Genomic DNA, 19458 nt, shown 5'->3' with positions numbered 1-19458 from the left:
ATGAAATCTCAAGGGTTATGTTCAGTAACTCTTGGTTCAAAAGCAGACGTGGCAGGTGCATTATTTAAAAGCTTGTCAGAGATGATCTTCTACTGCACACTACTCCAGGATTCATCTCCTGCTATGTCTGGGAAGGGGATTCTCATGCAAACACAGCAGAACTGGCTGGCTGCCCATCAAGCCCATACTGCCCAACCCTCTTCAGTACCACTGTAGTTACTACACAATGTTAGTATCAGAAAAGGTCTTCAGTACTGAATGCAACTACTCCTCCCACATACCCCACATAAGAGTAGTTCTTGGCTGAGCTCTTCAGAATGCATTTATTCTGAAAAATTCAAAGCGACATTTTTCTCAGTAGCCATCCTTGATGTTCTAAAGCGTATTTTGTATTGCTGTATTCAGTGCTAATTCAGTGCCACAAAGATGTAGTGTATTCAATGCAAATGAGAAATCATTGCAGCCCAAGCTACTGCTTTGAATTTCCTGACTCCTGCACATACAAACACTTGAGCAGATTTTATTTAACAATTTCTTTTTTGCTTTTCATTCTTTCAGAGCATAAATCCTTGAGTAGAAGCTAGTCACAACAGGATTTCAGTAGGGATGATCCAAACAAACAAGCTAGTAGAAAAACAGAAGAGGCTCAAAGGACCAAACTGTTAAAAACAAACAAAACAAAACAATCCAAATGGGATGACTGAGTCTTCTATGCCTATAGCAGTGAGCTAGATTTTCAGCTGTGTAAGCCATGGGAGCATTGCTGTCTTCAGCACAGATGAGCTCATTTGTGCAAAGGATCTGATCCGTGTTTCTGTACAAGATAATCGAGACATACATAGACCTGCATAGCTACTTTCCTGTTTCACACACCCATCAACATTTCAGGAAGAAGGAATTTTCTACGTGTTTCAAGTGCCAGAGTAAAAAACCCCATGAAATCCAGTTTGAATTATTCCAGTACAGACTTAAAAATTCCTCATACAGGAAAATCAGTCAGTAAAAAGTATCTTTTTTTTTCTTTTTGACATAACTGAGTAGCTTAAAAATAAATAGTAGAGAAAAATCACTTTGAGTTAAGAACAAGCAGGAGAAATATAATTTAAAATTGTTTATTTTTAGAAAATAGTTTTGATGGAAAGTGCTCCCCTTAAACAGTCTATACTGGCCAGTCAGGAAGGATAAAAAGACTGGAAAGAAATGGCTTTCCTAATCTATCATTGCACTGAATAACATTTGAGAGGGGAATACAGGGAAAGCAATGGTTGTACCTTGAATATGGAGTATGCTGGCCACATGTTTGTGGAACAAAAAGCATCTGTAACAAAACATTTTGCACAAAATTGTGCTCTGCAGTGGCGAGAGAAACTAAAAGAGTGAACAAGGAAGGTGACCCTATGTATGCTTAACTGAAAAACAGAAAGTAGCTCTGTACCATCTCTCAATTGCGCTGAACTCTGAAGGGGAAAAAAATTAGGATGATTACACATTTCACTGCAGTAATCCTGGATTAAAGCATTTAATTCCTAGACTGTTTACAAGCCATCAATACAAACATTAATAAGCAGATATATGGCAGGCTGCTTTAAAAGTATATTACTTTGCTGTCAAAACTAGCTCTGGTACCAATTCAGGAGTATGCAATGTTTTATTCTTTTTAAAGGAAGGCTGTATCTTAGTGATTTTAAGTAATCTCTTATGCCTGAACTACTACATAAAAATGTAACATCCTCTGCAAACATTAAGTAGGTGGTTTCTCTTCTGTTAACAAATGGAGTACACCCTAGTCTTTTAAATTTTTGAATGCCTTTGAAAATAAAAGGTGTCTCCAATATAATATTTATAACAGGTAAAGTATATCTCTTCAGACAAGAGTAACAATTAACAGAAAGCATCTGTACCATGTTTACCTTTATGAAGCATTATTGTACTAAGCAACACAGAACCTCAGTAAGAGTGAAAAACGTACGTTATTCTGAGAGACATCTGGAAAATTCTTCACCATTAACTCTAAGGAAACTGATAGCTCTGAGGGAAACTTGCCTTTGCACTCCTCTCTATCAACAAGTATTACCCAGTTGCTCACAGTAGAGGTAAATTACCTCATAAGCTTAAGCCTTGTTTTGGCATTTCAAAAAATCCAAAAAATTTCTCAGCCTGGGTTCACGTACCAGCAGTCACCATGGATTGGCATGTCAAAGCAGGACAGGCTTACATGCCTGTGAATTTACAACATGCACAATGTCATTTTTCATATATGGGTTGTGGGAGAAAGATTTCATTCCAATTTCCCCTTAGATTTTTTCCGTTTCCACTTCTTCTGTCATGAATAGCGCAACTCCTCCCACCCCCAACAGTATATAAATTAATTTCCCCTAGTACACTTTAACCTGTGTTTTAACTCAATGGAAGCTGGGTTAAATTCTTGATCTAAACGCAGCTGTAGTCAAGAGAAGCCTTTCCAGGGGCAGGAACAGGTTTTAGCTCCAGATGGGGAAATCCAGGTGTGACGCTGCAGTGCAACACCATTCCCAACGTCCTGCTGAGCTCTGTATACTTCAGTGGGTGCAGGAGCAGGAATTGTCCTCAGTTTCACTCTCTCCAAGGTATGGGAAAATGTAAAGCTTTGTATCAGATGGGAAACTACACAAATGGGAAGTGGCAAACTCCTTGTGACACAGCCAAAGTGTTGTGGCTGATGCCTCCAAGAGTTCAGAATCACTGCAGGCAGATAACCTGGGAAAGTAAAAATTATTTGATTTTGCTAGCTTGGAGAAATTTTGTGAAATTCTACATTGTCTCCCAGTGACAAAACCGCAAAATATCTGTAGGAGCATGCTCTGAGACTGAACGCTTGTTGTTCTTACAGATAGCATTCTGCCCACATAACTGAGATTATCACACATAAAAAGAATGAGGAAAAAAAAAATAGAAAAATGCATCTTAGAAGTTACTTATGTTTAATGCTTAAAAGTCTGAATGCACAAACAATAATCTACCATTATAGAAGTACTGGTGGTCAATACAATGCATTAGAACTATGTACAATGACACGGTTTAGTATCAAAATCTTTCTACAATGTAGAGTATTACGAAACTGTTAATGACATCAAACACTAAGCACTTAAGACACCATTTTTTGCTACCACATTTGGAACTTCAATGAACAGTCCATTTTAACTTGCAGCATCAATCCATTTCTAGTATGAAATTAAGTAATTTTCTACTTATACAATAAGATTTATCTACACGGGTCTTTTGATTTTGATCCATAGCAGCAAAGGCACTGTACATCAGCAGATCCACAGACTTAAAGATTTTTTTAAAGCATTCAAAAAAAAAGTCACAGATCATAGTTTAACAGCAACAACAACAACATAAAAAGATAACACGTTGTCTCTGGCACAATGGCTCAGTCTGCGTCCGTTTTAGGGACATCCAATCAAGACTTGGATTGAACTGCTGGCGAACAAAGCAAGTCCTTATCCCAATGAGAATCCATTCCTTTTTTGTATGTCGGAATGAGTACTCTTGTAAATCCTACCTCGGAGGTCATTGCTTTTGTAGTTTGTATATTGGTAGGCATCCATTCTTATTTCAGTGCAGTTTCCAAAGAACATATCAAATATTTTTCATAATCTCTTGTAATTGAAAAATTGCCCAAAGACACATATCCCCATTTTCAAGGAAACATTGCAAAAGTTTCCAGAAGTAACAAAGGTGATTCTTTGAGGCAACTTATTGTACTCTCTACAATATAACAAAGAGAGGTGTTTATATTAAAAAACCTAGGTTGACACCAAAATGCCTTATGTTTATCAACAGAAAAGCATCGAGAACAAATCTGTACACAAGATGCTATATTAACATTGCAAATATATAAATTAGCACATTCTTACTTAAAGTGAATTTAATTTAGATGTGAACTGAATTTGCCATTCATCACAGGCATGTAGATTACTGGCTACAGTTTGCAATTTGCTAAGTTTCCAAGACTGTCTAAAATAGTTAAGATACAGCATCTTCCCACCAAATAATTAGACTGTAATAACACTTAGAGGTCTCATCCAAGAACAGGACTAAAAAATATAACAAAGTTTATTTTTTTAAATAGAAACTACAAGTCTATTTAGTGTAACTTTAACTATTTCCTGAACATCCTTCTCCAAGATCCCCAATTCATCCACCTGCAAAAACACAAAGTATACAATGCACCTTTCAAACTAAAGCCGGCCCAGACAGCTTTATTTAGTCAGTTCATTGTTAGAAAGCCTTTTTTAAACAAAATAAATACATTACAGCTATAATACATAATTAAAGAGTCAAATTCACTTTTAAGTATGCTTATTCCATCTTCTTCCAAGTAGATATCTGACAATTTGGTATCACAGGTTCTTAATGAGCATTCACAAATCAATAGCAAGTTAAGAAGGTAAAAATAAATTCCACAACTGTGATGAGCATTTAAGTTCTCAGTTTAGAAAGAAAAAAAAAGAATATACAGCAAAGTGCTAGGAGAAGGAGTTCTGTCTGCATTCAGATTTGTCTCTAATAAATAACTTCATAGACTGTAGCTTTCTTGTCCCCAGAGCCAGTGACAATGTATTTGTCATCCACAGAGATATCACAGCTAAGCACAGATGAGGATTCTTTGGACTAAAAAGGGGAAAAAAAAAAAAAAAGAGAGAAAAAAAAAAAGAAAATTACATCTTTTCAATCCTTCAATCCAGAAGGTCTTGAAGATTAATTGGAAGAGTTTATAGAGAGGAAATACACTGAAATCTCATTTAAATATTAGTATTGTAGTGGCAGCTTTTGTTACAAGACTGTTTCTCCAAACTGGTTCCACCTAAAGCTCTATGGCAACAAAAAACAGCGGAAAGGGAAGTGAATTTATGGATGTAGAGATAATCTACCAATCAAACAATATGAAGCAGTCCTTTCTGTACACTTTACAAGCAATGAGCATTTATTAATATTTTAGACATTAGCTTTTGCACAAAAAATGAATGAAAAGGCATCTTCTTCTTCCTCCCTCCCTTTTTTTGTTGTAAACCAGAAATGTGTATGGAGAAGCATGACAAAGCCCTCCTCACCCACAGGTACAAAACAAAGAGACTCCACAGAAGTAACTGTATCTCCTCTCACTATTTCCCCAACACAGAAGACAAAAGCCTTGCACAAAGGAATTCACGTTATCAATCAGGGTAGTGCAAATATGAAAAGATAGGGTGGTGGAATAGGATGTGCAACAGTGTACAGCAGGTGAATGGGAGACAGGGAGCACCAGAATGCAGTAGCTCTGTCTCTCACAGCTTTTCTGTCTTTTCTGAGATGATGTGTACACATTGCCACATTTTCCTTGCTCTGTTAGTGCATGTTTTCTTTACTTAATGTATGTCCATATTCTTTTCTGCCTGGCACTGTAAGAGCTAAACACTTGCCGATCATGCCAAGTTTTTGCCAAGAAAACTCTGCTGCCCTGCACAGGCAGTTCCTTTCTCTACCCCTCATTAAGAAAGCTGCACTGAGGTTTTAACACCACTTTCAAGGGAGATATGTTCTTGTTAGCACAATTTGGGCTTTCTGTGGGAGGTGGTTCCAGAGCTGAATAGTCTCCACTAAGAAAACTCAGACCTCATCTTTCTCATGTCAAGGCAAAATGTGCTGTCCCCAAAGGCAAACAGCAAGTATCAGTACGGGTGAGATCTGACCATTTAAACTGCAACACCAGTTAACTTAATTCAAAAAACTCCCAGCCCAGAGGTACCTGTAGGTGAAAGAAGAGAACGACATGCCAAAAATCCCACTTTTCTTTAATGGCACTTCAGTGCCATTGAAATTGGGCACAGAGGGACTAAAGACTATAGAAGGGTTACAACTTCCAGTTACACTCCTCCTCCATAAGGATACCGTCTTCCGCTCAGGAAGCTGCCTGTCCAATCCACTGACTTTACACATCTCATCCAAGAAAAATACACATGTTGAATATGACTTCTGTTGTTTCAGCAACATCTTGGACCTTCAGTGAACACTCACCTAGCGACATGACTTGGGTACTGCATTACAGCAATACCCACAAGAAGGTGAGAAAGAAGGGTATTAGAAACAATTTTGGATTAAAAGGCTACTTTATCATAAGAGCTAAATTGCTCAAATGTTAGAAAGGTCAAAAGCGTATCTCTCTTTAATTACAGACAAAGTCTTAAAGGAACATAGTAATTAGCCAAGAATTTGTGTTTAAAAACTCCTTAAGCTAATGAGAGACCCAGAGATGTGCAGCTCTACTGCACTGTAATGTATGTGGAAAATAGCTTTTAGGAGATTATTACCTGGAATATACTGGCTCCATAAGGTGTTCTCCAGGCATTAAGAAGATTATCTTTGCCAGTGCTTACAAACCATTTGCCTGCAACAGATTTAAAATGTTATTGTTGCATTTTGTTTTCAAGGAATGAACCCCAAGAAACAGATTAATCATAAAAACAATGCACTCACACATTAATGGAAAGCATATCCAAAGAACACTCACATTTTCATCTGGTTGCACTATGACATTCGATCACAACATAAGCAGTTCATACAAAAAAAGCAGTCATACAGAATTTAAAAAATATTTTTAATATTTAAATTTAAGATCTAATTTTTAACTATACCCTACATTCATTTAAAGGTAATCTTGAATGAATTTCTCAGGAGGGAAAACACTGTCATAAAAAGATTTGCTTACCACAGTGAGCAAATTTGAGTGATAACACACAGCTCTCATGAAGATGCAGCTGATACTTGTCCGGCTTAGTAACGTGCAGCACCTCCACATTACTGTTCTCCATTCCTACTGCCAACCACTCACCGGTTGGACAATAGCCCAGTGAGAAGATCTGGAATTAGCACAGCACACACTTCAATCAGCAAAAGGAATGAGCTGGGGATATTCAAAACCGACTCTTGCTACTCTGTTAACACTATGCAGAAACACATTTTGGTCTACTACAGTTTTAAAAACATGATAATCCAATTACTGCAGTAAGCAAGATAAATTTGTTCATGTAAACAAAGCTCAATTAAAACTGTAAAGCACTGAATCAAGCTATAAAAGTTAATGTCCTATCTTATCTGACAGCATTTAAAAATATTTTCGTAAAATATTTTTGAACAAGAATCTACAGAAATGGGAACAGATTGCACACAGGAACATTTTAATCTGGCAATTCTTTTATGAAAAGGATTCTCCACTACTCTCATGGGAGAAGTACTAATCTGTCAAATAGTCATAATCCATCCAGAAAGATGTTTAGCTGCAACACGAAAAAAAAAGGAAAAAAAAAAAAAAAAAGAGTGTGAGACTAAGTGAGAAATTCTTTGGAAGATCTCTTTGAGCCTGCTTTTTTTGCTCACCCCAGCCCCAAAACCAAAAGTGCTTGCTTTAGAAAACCATGACAGATTTTTCCTAATATGTCAAAGCTTCTGAGGTTGAACCTGTGATGTGAAGTCATGTTGCTGTAGCTGTCTCCCTTCTCTGAGATCCCAGGATCTGACTGTATTGTCCAAGCCTCCTGTCCATAGTTTGGTGCCGTCATTAGAAATGTCAATACAGCTGGCTCCATCCGTGTGGCCCTGGAATTGCCTGAAAATAACGAAAGAAGATAAGCGTGCTGTCACACTGGAAAGAGGCGGTTTTGTGCATGTATACAAAATACCTCCTTTTTCTTTCAGTCCCTGACATGTAGCCATTAAAGACAACAGTAATGTAGATTCCAACAGCAACCTGAGATTAATAGGAACTCTGGGACGACCATGTGAGTTTTGTGATAAATTGATGAAGCAATCAGGCCAGACAGCCAAGAGCTAATTTGATTGAAAAAAGCACACTTCGTGAGTCAGATACCCTGGGGATCTTTGTTGCTGACTGTACAATACCGACAAGTCGACTGAAAATACTCCACTCCCCCCAAACAAACGTAGCACGATTGTCAAAATTCACTTAGTTTAAGAAGAATCTGCAGGTCACCAATGAAGTTGGGGGAAAAAAAAGAGCAGTCTAAATGCAAACATCAGGGAGTAAAACCCTGCCTTTACATGCAACATTGATATATTACATACAGACAACATACACACAGTGCAGTGCACTGAGAAGCCCTGTATGACTGGCTCTAGCTTACTGCACATTAGTGCTGAGCAGCAACTCATACTCCTAAGATGTTAAGTCTGCAATGCAGCAATTTACACACATCTTTACCCAAGATATATTTGCTGGAGCGCTGATTAAAGAGATTAGAATGTGAGCACAGTGTATTGCATGGAAACAAAGAAAACCATCTGTTCAAAGAACCTACAGCAGTGTCAATACCAGCTGATCTTACAAAATTATAGTTATGGGCTGCTCAATAGGCCTGGAATCATAAAACTCTCAAAACCTATAAACTTTTGTCAAGGTATTACCACAGCTATTGCCTAGCAATGAAATAGTGGAAGCAGCTATGCAGAAATCATGAAGGAAACAGCATATGTACGTAGAAGAGCACATAAGGCCATGTCTAATTAATTCTTCACAACCTGATGAGCCAGTTCTGTTGACCTACCTTACTAAAGTCTGGTTATGCAGATCCCATACTGCAATGTTCCCATCGCTACAGCAAGAGAAGCAGACCTTGGAATCAGGGCTGATAGCTAGGGCATAGCAAGCTGGAGCAGAAGATGTCAGCTCTGCTTTGATGCGGGGGGTTGGAGCTGCCAGGTCCCAAATGGATAACGTGCTGGCTTCCCCACCAACAATCAGGGTGCGGCCGTCGGGGAGCAATCTGCAGGAACGGATGTAGTTATCTCTGTTCTGTGGAGACAGAAGCCATCAAGAGATTACTCATGAGGAAAGGAAAACAGCATTAACATGAGAGCAGAAACCCATAAAAGTATTGTATTCCCTCCTGGTTTTAATGAGCCATTTATACTTATGACAATGATAAAGTGTATTAATGCCAGAAAATTACATGACATTAGGGAAGTACTTAAACTTGATCTACAAAATTCAGTAGTGAGAGATATTTAATCTTAATTAGCATCAAAATGCAAAGACCTGAACCCAGCCCCAAACAATTGAGGATAGCTGTATTCGACAGCTTGTGTAGAGAGTTACATTTTCATACTCTGTTTATTCCAGCCCATTAACCTCTCGGCATGGGGGAGTACCAAATTCCCCACACGCTCCCCCCTTCTCTGTTCCAGTGAGACTTGCTGCCATCATCTAGGAGATGTCAGAGGAAAATATTTGGGCAATTTTCTTCATTTGTGTAGCAACTTGTGTAGCAATTCATTATATGTCTACATGTGCTGCACAGTTCTCATTTTACTGTCTCTGTAACAAGAAGCAACATCTTAGCAAGAACTGGTAAATGACATGAGAAAAGCTGCTAACAATGGTTCATCTTGTTAGCACATTCAAATAATTTGTGAATAACACTCAGGGATATTTTTAATTGTCACATTAAGACAGGGCAATGCATGACACAATCTTCAAATATTCTCACAGAATACAGATGCAAGACAGCAATTTTTAGCATGATAGGATATCAAGCTTTAGGATTGCCAACAAATGTCAAAGTTTATAAACAGTATTTGCTGTGCTGGCTTTGATCTTTCCCCCTACCAATACAATTTTAGGATATTAAAGATGTTTTGCTTCATTGGGGGGCAAAACCCACAAGTACGACAAGAAACATACCTCAAACTCAGTTCTAAAGGATACAACAAAATTACAAACAAAATATCAAGCTTTGATACCAACGACAGTGCTCAAATAGCCACTGTTTTTTGTACCTTAATGGTATCATTTCAATCTTAACACAACCTTTTTTCACTGTTGTATGCCACTGTTTACGTACCAGGCAGTCCAGCTGAGAGACAGGGCTCTTGTTGCCAGGGTGGCTGATGTCCCAGACTTTGACACACCCCTTCCCACCTGTGTACACGTGTCTTGTGGGGTTGCTGATGGTAACTGCACACACAACTTCCCCGTGGTTCAGAGTGTTGATCTGACGGGCATGGCGAGGGATTCCTGGACCGATGAGGGCATCGGGAGGGAAAGGAACTGGCTGCATCTGACCATCTGCACTTACATGAAATGAGTATGCTCTGAGGGTAAAAAAATAAGGCGTGATTTAAGAAGTTTTTCTTCAAGCCTGTTTAAGAAAACAGAATTAAAGGTGTGTTTCCACTGCAGGCATTCAGACTGTGCACTCAGCTCCTTTTGCAATCTTTTTAATCATGTGAAGAAGAAATTATTTATTTATCTAAAGCATGGTCCTCAAAGCATAAAGTTCCGTACTCTTTCTTCTTTTAACATGGAAAGTCAAGCACCATCTACCAATCAAATGAGCTTTTACAACTCATGCAATGATGATTTCTGACATGACTGAGGATACACGATGCTATTCGTAAACCTGGGGCATGGGGAGACCGTCACATGCAGAGAAGGGAATGAAGGCTGGGTTGGGCTGGAAGACAGAAATAGTTGTCTGGCTGCTACAGAGCATGGTGGGTAGCTGGGTGCCAGGGGACATTTGGTTGCTCCCTTACCAACTCTCACATGCAAACTTCAGCTGGACTGCTACCCAGCTTCCCCAAATGCAGGTTCCACATCCCTCAAGCAAAACCGCCCAGCACTATACCTAAGGGTGCAGTGAAATCTCCACCATCAAGAAGTCAAGTCCTCAAGGCAGTTTCTGACATCTGACACGACAGGCCAACAAAAACTCACTGGAATTTTTTTCCTTCTTTTGGGCTTGCTGACTTTTTTCTTTTCTCCTCCTCCACCTTTTGGGGGTTTTTTATGGTTTTTTTTGGGTTGGTTTTTTGTGTGTGTGTGTGTACCTGATACAACAACTACAAACTCAAATTTCTCTTGCCAGAATCACGGCTCTCACTGAAAAAGAATGTGTTGTGTGACTGCCAGTTAGCCACCTGTGAATAACCTATCAACAGTTTCATCTCAAAATACTTTCCAGGGAGAACAGTTACGTTGTGAAATCATCTTGTTCTGAGATGTTACCTGACACATCACATCTATTACAAGAGCACAAACTTTATAAGAGGGTTCACCTACACATACCAAGGTATGCTTAAAGGAAGGTTTTAACTTCCTTAGACCTAAAAAATCATCATAGTACAGATGAAAAATCCATTGTCACAATGGTGGGATGAGAAGAGCTCATAAAAAAAAAAATCATTTTATGAGAATACTTACGAAGATCACTTCCTTAATTGTTGCTTCAAAGTCACTGACAAAGACAGTCTTCAGAACTCAACTATTGAGTTTGTTATTTAAGATTCATAGTGCATTATCTCTAGAACAATAATTTTCAGTGGGACAAAACGCAACTGCATTTTCACCTTTCGCCCTATTCCCAGAGTTTTACACACTCTTCTCATCCTGTGCTCTGTTTCTTGTTCTGGCAGGTCTGAGTGACAGATCATATCATCATTCTCCATTTTTTGACATGAAACACATTCAGGAAAGGGTAGGACAGATTTCTGTGGCTGTCAGAAGCAGCAAACTGCCTATACGAGTAGAACTAGGGTTTGATTATCACCACAGAAATTTGAAATATCTTCCTCGTTATCTCCCTAATTCCTGTTTGCTGCAGTACGGTACTGAAAAAACCAGCTGATGGTCAACTGAAATCTCTAACAAAAAAAGTGGAACTTAAATTATCATCTTTTCTGATTTCTGTATGCACTCTCTGCAAAGCCATGTTGAGTACTGAGTGTATGGTACTTTTATGAGCCAAAGTGATTTCTAGCATGCTTATGAAGTACACAGGAAACATATTTAACAATTACAGAAATAAAACTTAGATCTGGAGTGATCTGTGACTACATTATTCTCACTCTATTCATTACTCCATACCAGCACAGCACATGTGATTGAACTGTTGCTTTGTTGCTTGGTCTGGTTTTGTGGTGGCTGAGTGTTGTTTTTGTTTTGGTTTGGTTTTTTTCCACTCTGAGAACTAACACCATATGTTGCTTATTTGAAGTACGCTAAATATGTTACAAACACCTGACACTATAAATACCCGGCAAGCAGTTTTTTCTTCTTTTCACATTATCAATATTTTCTATTTATATATTGTATAATCCTCAGTGTTTTGATAGATGTCATAAGTGAAGAGAGAATTATTAGGGGCCAGATCCCTGATGTGCCACACGCTGCCCACTCCATTTCGACAGACACTTGGCAGTGCACAGAATTTACACAACTTTCGTTCTAAGCAAAAAGGAAGAGTAAATGAGAAAGCAACAATCCTAAATGATAGCTGTGAAAAGTACCACACTTAAGATGAAAAAAAAATCAATGCAATCATGCTAAAACAACCACAGATTTCAAAGGTTTCAGGCCCTGTGGCAGATAAATGACAGTTACATTTAAATGTTTAGAACAGTCTTCATTACATCAACAACATTCAAAAACTTTGGAGATGCACCACAATTGAACCGATTTGATTTCAGTTTGCCTCACGTTTTATTTCCCCCATCTCTAATAGGAGCGAAGTGTGAGCAGGAAGGTCTCCACACTCCTGTTATTGCTGTTTCTCAGACCACAGAAAGCATAACCTGGTACAGCAGGTCACCTTTTTCAGTCAGTTCCATCAAGGATGAATTTGAACATTATGATACAATAATTCTTTCCAGTATTTTCAATCAAGCAAAATATTTCAGTGTTTCTTTCTCTGCACACTGCTGTTTACAGCAGCTGATAAGTTTGCAAGTAATTGCAAGGCTTTTGTGAGCAAAGAAATACTTTTCTTCAACTGAGAAGCACAGTACAGTAGAGATGGAAAGCCGAGATCCTGTTCCAGTTTGCACTTCCATTTAAGACCAACCAGTCAGATTCAGTACGTAATACTTCAAAGTTCAGCTCCTTTTTCCATTTATTTCTGTCTCCTTTACTCTATATCACTCAGTCCTTGTCGGCTGCTGTCCTTGTCTTCAAAACAAATTTACAAGAGCAGCTTTAAGATTAAACAGTGTTTGTCCTGCCCTTACCAAATAGCTATATTTATTTCTATTCACACAGTAGTTTTCAGTAGCTAAGGGGAATTCCAACCAGCAAGGGAACACAACTTGAACAGATGATTGACTTTTAAAGTTGAATGCTTGATACTCACGGTTTTCCTCCTGGGATGCCTGTGAGATTGGGAGGGATGCCTGGGACTCGCATGTGATGATGTGGATCAAAACCAACCTATAGTTTTCCCCAAGCAAAACAAAAAGGTGTATTAAAGATGGAGTTGGGCAAAGGAAGACTGCTTAATTCATGTTCTCCATAGCACACTACCCAAATTACAAAGAGACTGAACTACATTTAACCCCGCAGGTCTTACATTTAATATGAACTCTTCTCAACACCAAACGCACTAGCAGCAAGCGCTTACCACTGGAGATCTCCCATAAGCTGCTGCTGCTGCTGCTGCTGCAGCTGCCGCACTCATTTGAGGGGAAATATTGTGTAGACCAGCATAGGCAGCTCCAGGGCTGGTCAGCTCCCCGTTCATACCAGCATGTGGCACAATCCCAAATGGAGTAGGATAAGGACAGGGCACTGCCATAGGTGTCCTTAAACCTGAAGCTATTGACGGGAAGAAAAAAAAGAGAAGTCACACAGCCAGCCCAAACCCATCAGATGAAATACAAGTTTGGCAAACAGTAAATAAATAAATAAATAAATAAGCAATCAATCAAACAAACAAATATACACACTCACGCTGTATTAAAAGTGCTGAAGAACCAGCTCAGCATCCAATTTAAGCAGCTGTAATATACTGCCTTATCACTGTAGACTTAGAGGGAGCCTAGCTAGGGAAAGATGGCCACTGTTTCACAGCACTGAAATATATGGACACTAACCTAGCGGGTCCACACCTGGGGGTTTGCCAGGCACTGGCCTCAGTCCGGGAGTGGAGTTGCTGCCTGGAGTTGGGGCATCAGTCCGTGGAGTTGGGGTATTTGATTTAGACACAGGAGTTGTAGATTTCTCATTCTAATCAGCAAAAAGGAAAAATGAAGATAGTTTGTTAGCTATTTTACTTTTTTAGCTAGTGGTTGGAAAAAGAGCCGATGACAACCAGAGTGAGTGTGATTAGTGAAATTTAGCTTTTGGGTTTGGGTTTCAACAGTCCCTGGCAATGAAGAGAAGCTGCAGAGACACTGAAATGGCTTTGGGAATTAACTACAGCCTTCACAGCTTTCCTTGTCAGGGGCATCTGTATGATTCAGAATTGAAGTCAATGACTGAAAATCATTGCTGTCTGACAATTACATTGGCAGCATATGTGAAATCTGTTGGTGGTCTCACTCTGGTCATGGTGGACCTGCTCCCATTACGATTATGAGTTTCTGTGAGAGGCCACTACGGGGTGGAGAGCAGAAAAAAAACCCACAACTGACCAACAACTCATGGCCAAATGTGGTGCTGGAAACTCAGGATGGAGATAGTGATGGGTATAAAGTCAGTAACTGTGCAGTGCTGCTCTTCTGACAAGCTTGTTCATCAGACAAACCACTGACTCTTGGGCCTGAACCTGTCATTCCATCACCTTTCCTGAGCACTACATTCACTTTAAGCTTTCTTTTTATTTATTTTTTCAAACAATCGTGTATCCTGACCTGTTAAGAACCTTGCAGCTCAGGAAGGTGATTAACTGTGGTCACAAACAGGAAAGCAAAGAACATCCCCAATTTGCAAGCAGCTCTTTTTTTTTGCATTGTGATTTGTGATGCAAGTCAAGAAAGGCTCTTGTAAATGACAGATTACTTTTTAGATAGAAAATAAAAATTATTGTTGTTGTATATGGCCTGGTAATTCAAACAAAGCTAACAACCAAATCACATCCAAACAGGGAACTGAATTTGTTATAAACCACAGCACAGGAAAACAGCTCAAGGAACCCCTGTGTACTTTTATTTATTCTCAGAATGACAGTTTTTCATATGGGGGAGGAGAAAAACATCTCTCAGCAAAGCACATCTATCATCTACCCATACCACCAGCAAAAATAACCTCTTCCTAACCCAAAAAAAGGCTGTGGACTTTCTTCTTACTATTTTATTAAATTCCCTTGAAGAGAGAAACTAAACAAATTTTAAATTGTTACTTCATAGTGCTTTACTGATAGCTGTGGAAATCCAAATTGTGTCCAGACAGAAATCCAGTAAGCATGTGTTTCAGTCTATGATCATTGGTCAGGAGCATTTTGAAGCACTTACAAGGCTAAGTTCTTTGGATTTGGAAGAAGGAGTACTGCTGGAGGATGCAATAGATGCTGGACTAATTGGTGCATCTTTCTTCAGCAGTCGAGTCTTGTCCAAGCCATTTTCCCGTGGAGAGTGTGCTGGGCTCCCCCGAGGAGATGAAGGATCCTAAACATCAGCAACATGGGTTAGTATAAAAACTTCATACTAGCCGCTAGTGCTTGTGTTGAGCAATTCTCATCTTGGAACGAAGATCTGTCATAAAAAGTGTCATCTTCGTTCAGTTCTTTATTTATTATTCAGCTGACAAAATTGTAAAATTGAGATGGATAATGAAAGACAACTTTTTTTTTTTTTCTTTTAAAGAAAGTCTTAAAATTTGCTGCCATTAACCATGAAAAATAATGTTAAAAATCTACGGATATTGAAATAGGCACGTAAATCACATTTGTCAGGTAACAGATTTGAAAGTTTGAGGCACTTGGCAGACTTGATAAAGTTCACAAATGAAGTCACGGACAGAGTGAAAGAAAACACAGATACTGTTACAAGCTGCATCCTATTTGCTGCACTGGGCTGGCTTCAAATATCTCAAGCAGACTTTTGGTTCATACAAGAAACAAAAAGGTCCTTTGTAGAAATAAGCGTTACAGATCTGACTTGCATTCTAAAGAAAGACGTCCTAACTGGATTCCCTCAGGCATTTCCAGTTCCTTTATGAAGGCAAAGGCTGTAATCTTATTCAGATACCAAATATGCACAGAAACCACTGAAGACACCCCCACCACTGCAAACCAGAATTGTGTATACCTCATTGGAAACATCAACTACCAAATTGTCATCACTCTTTTCACCATCGCTGTCCTGCAATGAAAAATCACAACGTGTTAAAAACATTTCTTTAATATCCCAACATCTCTTAAGTACTAAGAAGAAGTAAACCAATGAAATGCAAGGCTGCTCACAACTACGCAATACAACATTTACTTTTATTAAGCCTTATGTGGTAATATATATTTAGGTCACCTATAGGTCGTCTACTTAACAGGTTGCCACAGGTATAGCATTCTGCCCGGTTTTCAGATTGGTGAACAAGGACATAGGATGAAAACCCTCATACAAAGTCGCACTGCACTGAGAAGCAGAGCCAAGCTAGAGTCTAGATCTACCAAGTCCCAGCCTAATTAATGCACAGTCCGCTTGTCACACATCGTTGAAAACACTATCAGTCCTACATACTGAAGCCTTCTACCCAGCATAGATATTAGAGACAGGCAGTAAGAAACTGTTAAAAATTTGACGCTCAACTTTAAAATTAGTTATGCAGCAAGAATCAGGTGAAATTACAGAGGAACACTTAAGTTTGACAATGCACAATGTAGACCATTTACTCACGTAACGAGCTGCTATTTCCTTATCTTCTGTTTTCTGCTTTTTACTATCTGAAGAATAATCTGTTGAATTTCTGTGCTTTTCTGCTGTTCTGAAACTGGCTGAGGGAGATACAGAAGAGCTCTGCAGTCAGAAAAGAGATGAAGAAAACATCATCAGATGCTCACTCAAAACAGCGCTTCATTTGTCACTATCCCTCAGTACAACTTAACCCAATTATATCATTTGGAGTTGTTCTCACAGACAGTACTTTGGGTTTTAATCAGTGATAGCTACCCAGCAAGTGTCTTGTATTAAAAGTGCACAATGCATTGCAAGAGACAGATAAAGGTGATCAGCCCACAGATCGTAGCTGCCATCTGCAGTGTCAGATGGATGAATGCAGAGCTACTTTGGATCATTTTATAAATAATGTGCATTGGCTTGGTTTTGGTTGTTTCCTCTACAAATACGCAAGGTTAAATCAACACTCACAGAAGAGGGGGGCGGGTGTGTAAGTGTGTTTGTGTTTGCCTTCGCAAACCAAGAAGAATAAAGTGGCTCAAGGTAAGTCACACTTCAGCAAACATTTGAATGAAGATTTCTAGCAAAGAAAGAAGCAAGCTTCTGAACAGCCTCGAAGCAGGAAAGAACAGAGGAAAACACATAAATTCATTTTATTTCGGCACCTTTTACAATTACAGACTGTGCCTGCAGTAGACAGAAACACAATGCAGTGGCTCAGTGTCCTGGTTTCTGCTGGGATAGGGCTAATTTTCCTTCTTAATAGCCAGAACAGTGTTGTATTTTGGAGTCAGCATGGAAATAGGTATGAGAACGTTGATAATATTCTGATGGTTTTCGTTGTTGCTAGGAAATCGAGGACTTTTCAACTTCCCATGTTTTGCTAGTGGGCATGTACACAAGAAGCTGGGAGGAAGCACAGCCAGGACAGCTGACCCAAACTAGCCAAAGGGATATTCCATACCATAGGATGTCATGCTCAGTATATAAACTGGGGGGACTTGGCTGGGAGGGGCTGATCACTGATCGGGTATTGGTCAGCAGGTGGTGAGCAACTGCATTGTGCATCACTCGTCTTTCTTGGTTTTTTTTCCCCCTTTTTTCATTATATTCTTCTTAATTATACTAATTATTATTTTTATAATCATATTTTATTATTATTATATTTTATTTTCTTTCTGTTATTAAACTGTTCTCATCTCGACGCATGACTTTTACTTTTTTTTTTTTGATTCTCCTCCCCATCCCATTGGGAGTGGGGAGGAGTGACCAAGCAGCTGCATGGTGCTTGGTTGCTGGCTGGGGTTAAACCATGACACTCAATGAGTCTCTTGCTATTCTGCAGCTCTCACTTAGTATGATCATTAAAGAGCACATGTACAGGACAGGAGAGATAGGAAGACAGTATGTACTGTATGCAGTGTCATCCAACAGTTCTGTTCTACTACTTTAAAAAGGCAGGCCACATTTATCATATTTCCAAAGCTTGGTGGAGCCTGTGTCTTGGTATACAAAAAAGGAACTAATGAAAGATGCAAAGTTCCCTCTGGGACTGACTTTAGCAGCAGCAGCAGCTTTTGGCCTTAGTTCAAGAAAGCGTTTAAGCACGCGCTAAACTTTATCTCACACTGAAGTCAATGGTTGAACGTACATAAAGAAAGATGTGTTCAGGCATTCTGCAGAATTGGAGCTGACAGGAATGAAGATGGAAGTAATTCTCAGTTGAAACCCTGCTGACTGTTTCCATCTCTCTGTCCTCCTTACATAAGGAGGCGGGAAGAACAACAACCAAGTAAGTCCTTACTGTTGTATTTTAGATCCTCCCATGCATCTAGAAACATTGGGTTTAGGGTTCTTCCTCCGCACACTATGGACAGCTGTTGTTCTGCATAAAACTGTACAACACAGCAACTTGGTTTCAAGGTTTTTAGTGCACACCTCCCTAGGTTTATTTTATAGCTACTATCAAGAACACAAACCAAGAAATTGGCATTTACATTGTGCAACTTCTGTTCCATCGCTATTACCGAATTTCTTCTTTTCCTTAACTTATTACACAACAAAATTCTGGTAAGGATTAAGAACACTTAACCACAGAAGTTAAGCTGTGGCTGTTGCCAAAGTTACATGAGAAAACATTTCTCCCTTCTGGGACACTCAGGTCCTCCTCTCCACTTCTCTAAAATTTCCCATTCTTGTCAATAGCAGCTCAGATTAATGAGTGGTGGAATTTGCAAAAAATCTTTTATCTTTTTGATTGGTAATTGTTAATTATGCTCTAAGTACACTGAGTGGGAATGAAAATTATAGAACAAAGCTAGTACTGAACACAGACTGTGCCTTTGCCATTGGCCTCCCTGCCTTCTTCCCTCTCCCTCCCTGACTGTATAAAATGAGTAGACAAGGATTTCCTATCCTGTGCAAATACATTTTAAAACACATTCACTGATTTAGATTTAAAGCAGATCATTAATCAACTATTATAGTGCATGACCCAAACTAACAATGTTATTTTTTGCTCTGAAGAGACAACACATGTTAAGACACTTGGAGGCAGTAGTGGCAGTAGGCACAGAAGCCTTTAAAATAAAGGCCAAGTAGAAATGAAACATTAAATGAACTGATGGCTTGAAAAATGTATTTGTTTACTGCAACGACATAGCACAGTCTTTTGCAAAAGAGTTTAATAGTATGCTTCTATTACATTTATATTCATCTACAATTTGGGAGGCAGTAGCTTGTAATGTGAATTCAATTCATTATTTCTCAACTTCACCCTACAGAAAGCAATTTGCTTTAAAACGAAGAAAAATAATC

The 19458-nt window shown here is 39.0% G+C and overlaps 1 protein-coding gene across 13 annotated transcripts in view; it reads right to left on the bottom strand.

Moving 5' to 3' along the window:
• Nucleotides 1-4530: 4530 nt before the first annotated feature.
• Nucleotides 4531-19458, bottom strand: part of LOC104346307 (transducin-like enhancer protein 4) — a 98697-nt gene continuing 83769 nt past the window's right edge. For 9 of the 13 annotated variants that reach the window (XM_086479067.1, XM_086479070.1, XM_086479068.1 and 6 more), the window contains 12 exons: nucleotides 16642-16761; nucleotides 16057-16110; nucleotides 15262-15414; nucleotides 13903-14035; nucleotides 13431-13624; nucleotides 13164-13240; nucleotides 9879-10128; nucleotides 8583-8830; nucleotides 7480-7627; nucleotides 6731-6881; nucleotides 6333-6409; nucleotides 4531-4656 (listed from right to left, as the gene is read on the bottom strand). In XM_086479067.1, the coding sequence (XP_086335193.1) occupies nucleotides 4549-4656; nucleotides 6333-6409; nucleotides 6731-6881; nucleotides 7480-7627; nucleotides 8583-8830; nucleotides 9879-10128; nucleotides 13164-13240; nucleotides 13431-13624; nucleotides 13903-14035; nucleotides 15262-15414; nucleotides 16057-16110; nucleotides 16642-16761 (1713 nt within the window). In that variant the 3' untranslated portion in view covers nucleotides 4531-4548. The remainder of the gene's footprint in view (nucleotides 4657-6332; nucleotides 6410-6730; nucleotides 6882-7479; nucleotides 7628-8582; nucleotides 8831-9878; nucleotides 10129-13163; nucleotides 13241-13430; nucleotides 13625-13902; nucleotides 14036-15261; nucleotides 15415-16056; nucleotides 16111-16641; nucleotides 16762-19458) is intronic. The other 4 variants (XM_086479078.1, XM_086479080.1, XM_086479072.1 and 1 more) reach the window with 3 other exon arrangements.

Source organism: Leptosomus discolor, chromosome Z, assembly GCF_034619465.1.
Source record: "Leptosomus discolor isolate bLepDis1 chromosome Z, bLepDis1.hap2, whole genome shotgun sequence".
NCBI classification, from domain to species: Eukaryota; Metazoa; Chordata; class Aves; order Leptosomiformes; family Leptosomidae; genus Leptosomus; species Leptosomus discolor.
This window is presented reverse-complemented; position numbering and strand designations above follow the sequence as displayed.